This window comes from Tachysurus vachellii, chromosome 6, assembly GCF_030014155.1.
Source record: "Tachysurus vachellii isolate PV-2020 chromosome 6, HZAU_Pvac_v1, whole genome shotgun sequence".
In the NCBI taxonomy this organism is placed as follows: Eukaryota; Metazoa; Chordata; class Actinopteri; order Siluriformes; family Bagridae; genus Tachysurus; species Tachysurus vachellii.
The window spans coordinates 27,109,793-27,119,782 of record NC_083465.1 but is presented as its reverse complement, the minus strand read 5'-3'; the positions used below and the strand labels follow the sequence as shown (position 1 = coordinate 27,119,782).

Here is a 9,990-nt window from a genome sequence, read left to right as displayed (position 1 = left end):
ATGACTAGATAGATAGATAGATAGATAGATAGATAGATAGATAGATAGATAGATGGTTGGATGACGGATGGATGGATGACTAGATAGATAGATAGATAGATAGATAGATAGATAGATAGATAGATAGATAGATAGATAGATAGATGGTTGGATGACGGATGGATGGATGACTAGATAGATAGATAGATAGATAGATAGATAGATAGATAGATAGATAGATGGTTGGATGATGGACGATTGAATGGATGGATGACGGAAGGACAGATGGACAGACAGACAGACAGACAGACAGACAGACAGATAGATAGATAGATAGATAGATAGATAGATAGATAGATAGATAGATAGATAGATGGTTGGATGACGGATGGATGGATGACTAGATAGATAGATAGATAGATAGATAGATAGATAGATAGATAGATAGATAGATAGATAGATAGATAGATAGATGGTTGGATGACGGATGGATGGATGACTAGATAGATAGATAGATAGATAGATAGATAGATAGATAGATAGATAGATAGACACTGTAGATAGATAGATAGATAGATAGATAGATAGATAGATAGATAGATAGATAGATAGATAGATAGATAGATAATTGGGTGGATGAACGGACCGAAGGACGGATGGACAGACAGACAGACAGATAGATGACGGATGGATGGATGACTAGACAGACAGACAGACAGACAGACAGATAGATAGATAGATAGATAGATAGATAGATAGATAGATAGATAGATAGATAGATAGATAGAAATACAGCTGTTAGTATTTTGAAACAAATGAAGGACAACTGTCTTTTTGTAGACATCAATGTTTAGTATGATTTAAATGGCATTAAATGTTTAGAATGTCGAGTAAACGACAGAATAATTAAGGAAGTCTTTCTTTCTTTCTTTCAATCCAAACCTCTTCATTTAAACTTGAACTTGTATTAAACTGAAGTCAACATTAGAAGTGGTAGCCTTAGTGCCAGAGGAAATGGGTGTAAAAGTATAAAGTAAAGTCCAGAAATGTGACTCGACAATTAGCGGAAGATCTGAACATTCAGCAGCGTAAAAAACCGGAGTGTCGTGTGTAAAAAAAGTTCTCCGAATAAAGCGGAGTTAGTCGATGGCGCAGGGGGAAGTCCCTCAGGAAATCCCCGCACTGCGAGCCATTTCCAGCGTGAAAAACCTTCTGAGCTTCTCTTTTACAAAGCCATGAACCCAAACACACCGAGCTGAGGACAAATCTCACATATGTGTGCAGTAAAGTGTAAGGTAGACGGCCATTTTTTAAAGAAAAACTAAGAAAGAAAGCAAGCAAGAAAGAGGCGGACATTAAAACATAAAGATGGACGACGACGTTACGAAATTACGGAGTTACGCAACTTTGAACACTTTTTACCACGAAACTCGGCAGGAGATCGTCAATTTAAGCAAACAAATTTCATCCCGAGACGGAATTATAGCTGAATTAAGAACCAGGTTGGCTAAATATGAGAGGACGTGTGTGATAGTTGAGGGAGAAGAACCGTGTTTGGTTGGACCTTCTAAGTCTCTAGTGGAGAGCTTGTGTAGAGAAAAGTACAAATTACACCAGAAGCTTAAAGAGGCTGAAGTGGAATCAGCCCAGAAACTGGAATCTAGCAAAAGAGTGAGTAAACTCCTTTTACTATGAATTTAATCCACTGCTTCATCTGTAATCCATCTATCTACCTTCATCTAGGACATGTAGGACATCTAGGACCATCTTACACTTACAGCATCATCATACACTCACTACTGTTTGTTACTGGTTTACTGGAAGGAATCATAGAGGATCGGGGGTTTCGTACTATTTTTATGTATATTTATTTAAATGTTTTCAATTGACAAGGTTCATGATTGGACATGAAGGATGACAGATACGCCATTAAAGCTTTTGTCTAAAGGTTCACCCACGTTTATCGTACTCTTTCATTACGTTTACATTTCCTAACATTGCTGACACTTTCATCCAAATACTGATCCGACAGTTAAGGTATAACGATTTTACTCATAGACTAAAAGTGGCAGGTTGGCAATGCTGGGATTTGAACCTGCAACCTTCCTATCAGTGACCCAAATACATAACCACTGAGCCTTCACTTCTTGATGGTATAATACAGTATTACACCAAAAGGTGTTAAAGAAAAGTCTTGATCCTTATTTTTGTTTAAAAACTGGAACTACCACATGAACGTCCAGCACTAAGCATTGTGGGAAATGATGTCAACATCTGCTCCTTCCTACAGGAGATCCAGAGCCTGCAGCAGCAGCTGAGGGAGAAGGAGCAGATGCTGGAGTGGCCCGAGCACGAGAAGGATCGCGAAATCCAGTTTCTGAAAGCTAAGCTGGCAGCACACACACGGGTGCAGGCCACCCAGCATGTCCTGTGCAACTCTTTGGCTGATGAGGCAGAGCAGCTCAGGGGTCAGCTGGGAACAACGGTCCGAGTGTGTGAAGAGCTACTGGGGAGGCTGGAGAAGCAGAAGAACCTGCCGGCTACCTCTGAGCATAAGACCCAGGTCAATGAGGTGTGTGTGTGTGTGAGGGTTTGGGAATGGTGTGATGTTACGTATAGGTTCGTTTGAGCTTTGAATTTTGTTTGTTCACATTTTATTATTTACTAAAATATACAAATCGATAGATGTCGCATCCAATAAAACAACATGAAATTATTTCATTAATAATTCTGATTATTTATTTACTTACCTGCTTATTTATATTCTTGCCTGCTATATTCAACCTTACCTGTCAGGTGCATCCTCAAGCATGCATCAATATAAAAATATATATAATTTTATTGGAAATAATAGAAATTCAGTTTAATCATAAAACAGAATTAAGATCACGTTTGTAAACGCTGAAAATCATCATTATTTAAAGCCTTTTATTCCTCTCATCAGGTGATGGAGTCTGCCGAGGTCACTCACCTGCATGACATTATCGCCAAGTTACAGGATGAGAACCAGCAGCTCAAAAACAGAGTGGCATACGTAAGTCCGTAACTCTACTCTTACGTTTCAAGTCTGTGTTTTGGGAATTTGTTGTTCCTCTAAAGCTTTTCTCTGCTCCTGTTCCTGCTCCAGGTGGAAAACTTGAACTCAAAGTGGCAGAAGTATGACCAGAGCAGAGAGGAATATGTCAGGGGCTTGTGTCAGAAGCTGAAGGAGGCTGAAGGAGTGACGATGTACAAGCAGGAGATCAACCGTCTCAACGGCCTGCTGGAGGAGACGATGCAGAGGCAGAGCAGAGAGAGGGATGATCGCATGCAGATGCTGGAACAGCAGGTCATTAGGAATATGTGTTCTCTACACACAGGCATTATGTTTAAACATCAGGTCATTCCATGTAACAGCTGAGGGTCAAAGGTCTTGTTCAGTGGCTCTCTGGCAATATACAAACTAGCACAAACTGTACATAATGTACACTGTGAATATAAAACATTCATAATTCTATACACCAACAAGATGTTTTGGAGGAAATATTTTTATATTTCACTAATTCACTGATGCGCACTGTGTACTGTAAAAAAAAAAAACACAGCTTCACTAGCACTTTGATTTCCCACATGACTAAAGACGACCATCAGTGACATCCTTGAGGATTTGTTACCATCTAATATTTATGTTTATGTTTATAATATAATGTTTGTTTCTCTATGTCCTTCTCCAGGTTCTCGCATACATCGAAGACTTTAAATCGGAGAGAGCAGACAGAGAGCGGGCTCAGAGCAAAATCCTGGACCTACAGGAAGAAGTGGGGCGTCTACAGCTGCAAATCCAATCCCAGGCAAGTCAGTCAGCATTGTTCCTACTGAAAATAGTGAAACACATCATACACATTTTTTAACTCATTTACATTTTCAGCATTTGATAGACAACCTTATCCAGATCAACTCATATTTGTCTTGCTTATACAGCAGAGTAGTTCAGGGTTAAGGGCCTTGTTCGAGGGCCCAGGTTTGGCAGCTTGGTGGTCTTCTCCCATTATTAGGCTATCACTAGGCTTATAAATACGTCTAATAATCTAAGGATTTGATTATAAGAGGTCTTGCGATCAAGGCAAAGGAGATTTTTATTAACATGCCTTATTGCTCAACATTTCTGAACGTATTTTCTGTATTTGCACTTAAAGATTATTTTTATTCATTTTTACCCAGAATTCCAGAGAACCCACTCCACGGAGGACCCTGGCGAACATAAAGAAATCAAGCCGTAAGCAGACTGAAACGGTCGGGCCTCTGTTGCGGAACAGCCCTCCGGACTCCAGGCGGCCGAACGCTCAGCTCGCAGCTTCTGATGCGTGCGAGCTCCAATGCCCGCGATGTCTCACCATGTACGACGAAAAACACACGAACGAATACATGAACCACTGGGAGGAGTGCGCCAAACTCTGATTTCTGCACATTTCACACTCACACAAGACAAGATGCACTACAGAAGTGTTGTGGAAGGCATGTAAAAGGTACAAATATGGAGAGAGGAGAGGAAAAAAAAGAAAGCAAAAATGAAAGAAAAAAAAAAAAAAAACACACACTGGGACAACAAACTTTTTTTGAACAACCTTAAAGCCAAGTTGTACGACCTTCACATCTGGATGGGAATAAATACTCAGACTGGACTTTTTTTCTTTATATATATAAATATATAAATATAAATCAGCCATTTTAGGAATTTTACTCCTGAACTAGAATTGAATCTAGAAAACACTCTAAAATGGGTCATTCCTGATTTATAGAAGCATAAGTCTTGGGGTCCACAGAGTTGCACATCACAGTATAATTTTTTATACTATTGTGCTGGTGCTCCTTTCTGATTGGTGGAAAAGGTGCTGAATAACATTCTATAACAGCAGCACTGACCGTCAGACAGATCACAGCTGTGATACGTTATTGTAACGGACGTCGTAAAAAAAAAAAACCTTTTTGAAAGTTGAAGGAGTATCCATTGTGTCTCTTTGCAGGGGTCTGAGGTAAAGTTTTCCCACATGGACAGAAAACAACCAGCTTTGTACTTCTGGTTTATTAACTGCCATAGAGAAGCTGGTGAGGGGACGAGACACAGTGTTCCTTGCTGCTGTAACAAATTAGATAAGACCTTGACGTTCTATTACGTTAAACAGAACTATAAACGGATAAAAAATAGTGTTTGTTAATAAACAGGGTTGCTGTGATGTAAGAAGAATTAATCACTTTGTGTACTGTTATTGGAAAGGAATCAAGTTCACCGTCATGTCAGTATCAGTAACTTTACCAGTTATGGATTAGTTTTTCTAGAACAGCATGTGGTTTATTTCTCACACAGGTACTGCCTTTAACTGCAGCTTTGTCTGTCGATATTGCTTTAAAAAAAGTGTGTGTGTATTTTTATTATTTTTATATATATATATATATATATATATATATATATATATATATATATATATAAAATATATAATATTATATATATATAAAATATATATTATATATATATATATAATATATATATAAAATATATATATATATATATATATATATATATATATATATTTTTTTTTATTTTATATATATACGTATATATATATATATATATATATATATATATATATATATATATATATATATATATATATATATATATATATATATATAGGATGCTTAAATCTATACTTAATATTTATGTTTTCTATGTACAATTAAAGCCAATTTTATTTCTTTTTGAATCAACACAGTTTTGAACTGATTTCTGTACCAAGTGCAAAAAGCTCATTTTATTTGAGATTATTATTATTATTATAATTTTTTCTAATTAGTTCTACAATCCACACTCGGTTGCTTAATATACCTCAGTGAGTGTCTCTTTGTGGACTTGCAGCACTTTCTTTTTTTTTCTTTTGGAAAATTTACTTAAGGTAAAATAATGATTTTTGTTTTTAAAAAATATTACACGTAAACTTTTTATAAAGGTAAAAGTATAAAATTTCCATTTATTTCACTGTCATGGTGCTATTTTGTTTTGACATTTTTTATTTTGTACTTCATGTATATTATGTAAGGACGCAAGTTCTAGTCTCTTAAAGTTGTATGTATTTAAAGTGAGAATGCAGAGCACCTAAACGGCTCACAGTGTTATTAATCGCTTATGCAACTCGACATGCTGAAAACTGCGTGTTAAGTCGAAGTAAGCAGTGGCGGTGGTAGCGTTTGCCGTGCAGCGCCGATCGCTGTCAGACTTGGAGGCATCGTTTTGACTGTTAGGTACTTGCCACTTGATCGCCTCTACATTCGAAAACATTTCTAGTTCTAAGTAAGAAAGGAAGTTCCCTACATCCTGGTAAGATGAGACATGAAAGCATCGAGTCTCAGTCTGTGTAACACGACAGCCTACAATTTCAACACGTTTGAAGCTAAAATATCAACAGACAACATCAAATAATGTTTTTGTGTGGGGGGAAGAATAAGGAAGAGAATGTGTGGGAGATTTATTTTTGTAATAAAATGTTTGCTCTTTTCAGAAATTGAGTCGAGATTATTTTACCTGATTGTGTATTGGGGTATTAAAGAAGCGATTTTTAATTGGAGAAAAAAGTCCCAGAAATAATGTTGATGATGATGATGATGATGATGATGATGGTTGTGAGAAGGTCATGTGACAGCAGGCCCAATTATAGAGAAAGCATTTGGTGCTTTGTGTGCTTTGGTGCTATTTTTAGAGTGTATAGCTTTACATATAGTGTTTAATAGCTTTTTGAAATCCTCACAAGGTTCCCACAAGGATGGGCGTGTTAGAGTATCCACAGGCTTTTGGGGACTCTGCTGGTTCCTATTTTTAAATTTATATAAATAAATCATTTTAGATACCGAGGTTAAAATGAGGGATGGGTTTTATTAATAGCAGAATATTAATTAGCTATGAATAAATTTACCCTGAAAAGGTCCTCACAAATATATGACGTATGTGTTGGAAAGCCCCTTCCTACTAGCTACAGTAAATTCCCAGCTGCTCCAATCAACAGTGTAAAAAAGTGGCAGCTATTTAAAGTTGACCAGGCAAGTGTGGATTTAGAAATATCTAAATCGGACACGCGTGAGCAACATAGAGGTTAGAGCTAGCATAAAATTATATATAAAAACAGTATCAACAACATAATTATTATTGATAATAATAATAACAATAGCTTTAAAGGTTGAAGGAATATTAAGATATTTTTAACCTTTTATTTGTACACGTTGAACAAAAACGTGTGTTTTGCTCTGAAGGCTCACGACGTAGCGCGAGTTTCGGGTGTATTTTTGATTTATATGTGAAGATTTTGACCGGAGTGACTGTGTATTTCTCAAACCAGTCATCTGTGATTCATCAGAATCATGTTCACAACATCTGAGATGGGGGGGAAGAGTTCACAGATTTGTTTACCGTAGGTTTGCTGATCTACTGAGAGGAAAAAAAAAGGCTCCAGTCATATCATGACATGCATCATGTGTCAAGAAGGTTATAAAAATAAGGTTGTACATCATTCTTCATGAGGGCACAGAACTGCTCAAAGTGTATGACGTGGGTTTACACACACACACACACACACACACACACACACACACACACAAGCCTGATCTTACTGTCAACTTTCCGTTAAAAATGTTTCAATTGTCATTTGTAGCTGGGAATCCCATTCTTAAAGTTCATCTGAGACCCCCAAATGGAGACAATACATCATGCGTGTACACACACACACACACACACACACACTTTTTAAGATGTATAAAATTGATATATATCTACACACAGACATGTGTGGATAGTTGGTCCCCATTAAGATATAAATACAACACACTTTTGGTCACCATTAAGATACTAATACAAGCAGCACATACACTTTGGGTCCCCTTATAGACATAAAAATATATGCACACACACACACACTCCCCTGCGTCACAGAGACTGAGACCCCGAGCTCAGACATGCCATCAGATGGAGGAGGGAAAACTCCAGCTGAAGTTTCACACATTGTTTCGCTCATGTCACTCTCTTGAAATGACGTCAGCACATCTCACTCTGTGGCACGATCTGGTTCTTACTGATCAAGTGTGCGTTGCATAACTTTTGTCTCACACACACACACACACACACAGTATGCTCACCACATGACTAGTTAGTTAAGAATAGCTTGAGTGAAGAGTGAGTGGGCTTCACGATTGTTCCCCTAGAAAAGTGAAAGGTGGGCTGCAAGGGATTCTCCACCTCCTTTAAAACACACCCCTACTGTAGGAGTGTGTGGGACCTGGGGAGAAAACGTGCACATGCGCACACACAATCCTCCCTCTTGTGGAAATAATTAGGTCAGGAAGTGTCACATGATTCTGTAAAGACCTTCAAGGGGGAAAATGTCCATGCAAATATACGTCTCTCTCACGCTTTCGGGCTTTTCTTTTCTTTTCTTTTCTTTTCTTTGTAGCTAAAGTAAAATGGTTCGATTAAAAGAACTCAAGTTCAAGCAACTGATCCAGACCACAATTCGGGAGGGAAAATCCCTTTCTGATCTGTTTTCTACTCCCTGATGAAGAGCGAGCTGTTACCGCCAACACGTCTACACAAAACACACACAAACATGCAAATCCCCTACTTTTACCTGCTGCTCCGCTCCAAGTCGGGAATAAAACAAGCGGCTGCCATCATTCCAGCCTTTAATTTGACGAGTAGCTGAAAATAATGGGAATTTCCCATAACAAGGGAATTCCCAAAGTGCCGGTTTGTCTATAGGGCACGTTTAAGAGCACGGCTTCCTGGACTCCAGTTCAACCACTTTAAATGTAAGCAAAAACAAAACAACTGATTAAACTGCCACCTTTATAATGTCAACTTATACATCTGAGTCACGTGTGCAATCATCCGATCAGGTGGCGGCACCGCAAAAAACACTTCCAGAAAAGTCTAAATTTTACAGACCGACGCAAATCCAAAATAAACACGTAGTTCTAAAGACAAAAACAGTTTAAGGTGAAAGGTCACTCTGCTTCAAGCTAACAGGAAGGCAACACTCAGCTCAAAATCACTCTTTGCAGACATGATGATCAGAAAAGCATCATGTCCCAACACCACCAGGCTGGAAAACAACATCAGACATCAAGAACAGGAAGCTGAGGCTACAAAGTGGTCACAGTAAAAAAAACAGAATCATCATCTGGAGTTTCTTTTTAGCCTTCTCCCGATCAAAAAAGGAATCGGGCGACAACAAAGGTGGAGCTACAGCTAAAATAAAAGTGTAAAATCAGATAAAACCAACAAATGTGTCGGATTATCCTCGGGATGTACGTGGAACATTTAAGACGAGATTCGAATTTCCAAACAGGGATGTAGACGGTAAGTGCAGCTTGAACTGGAGTGACCTTTCATAGCTCGTCTACAAGATGTCATGTCACTCGTGACATTTAGATCTCAAGGATCTTTCCTGGTTCCAGGGTGTGCCATGTATTAAATATATTTATTTTGCCTATTTTTATAGAACTATCCACCAAGTCTATACTGATTACGGATTGGATTACAGACCAAGCTCTGTTTGAGATTCGGCTTTGACGGAAGTCGGACTAACAAGGATTTGGTCATCAGTTTTGATAATGGTGGATAGTAAAGGAAGTTAAACAAAGGAACAAACAAATAAGGACAATAGATTTCTGGACTCATCTTTTGAGAAGAGCTGGTGCTGGAGGATGTGACAGATTTACCGCTGCTCGTTGTGTCAGTGTTGGATGCAGCAGGACGTCGTTTACTCAATCTCTCAGTTGTATAAAAATAAATAAAAATGTAAGTCACTCTAGACCAGGGGTCAGCAAACCGCGGCTCCGTAGCCGCAAGTGGCTCTTTCATCCCTCTGCTGCGGCTCCCTGTAGATTTGGAAAATAAATATTTAATTTAAATTTATTCTATTTTAGTTAGTTAGTTTTTTAAACAATGAAATTCTAAGATTATGATGCTCTTGTAACATTAAAATAAACCGT

General features: G+C 38.0%; 1 protein-coding gene across 3 annotated transcripts; it reads left to right on the top strand.

The window, feature by feature from the left end:
* Positions 1-1,194: 1,194 nt before the first annotated feature.
* tnip2 (TNFAIP3 interacting protein 2) lies at positions 1,195-5,374 on the top strand. 3 transcript variants are annotated; one of them, XM_060873151.1, is made up of 6 exons: positions 1,195-1,650; positions 2,270-2,542; positions 2,924-3,013; positions 3,107-3,307; positions 3,693-3,809; positions 4,180-5,374. In XM_060873151.1, the coding sequence occupies exons 1-6, from the start codon at positions 1,348-1,350 to the stop codon at positions 4,414-4,416; spliced, it is 1,221 nt and encodes a 406-aa protein (XP_060729134.1). In that variant the 5' UTR covers positions 1,195-1,347; the 3' UTR covers positions 4,417-5,374. The 3 variants fall into 3 exon arrangements, with proteins under 3 accessions (XP_060729134.1, XP_060729133.1, XP_060729135.1); XM_060873150.1 differs by having other exon boundaries at positions 2,270-2,551; XM_060873152.1 differs by having other exon boundaries at positions 1,197-1,650; positions 2,270-2,551; positions 3,693-3,813; positions 4,180-4,373.
* The last annotated feature ends 4,616 nt before the right edge of the window (positions 5,375-9,990 follow it).

What these genes read in the sequence shown, in the direction of transcription:
- tnip2 (XM_060873150.1), top strand. Translation starts at nt 1,348, where the DNA reads ATGGACGACGACGTTACGAAATTACGGAGTTACGCAACTTTGAACACT. An exon ending in TGCAGATGCTGGAACAGCAG is followed by an intron (nt 3,308 to 3,692) that starts GTCATTAGGAAT and finishes GTCCTTCTCCAG; the next exon opens with GTTCTCGCATACATCGAAGA. An exon ending in AGCTGCAAATCCAATCCCAG is followed by an intron (nt 3,810 to 4,179) that starts GCAAGTCAGTCA and finishes ATTTTTACCCAG; the next exon opens with AATTCCAGAGAACCCACTCC.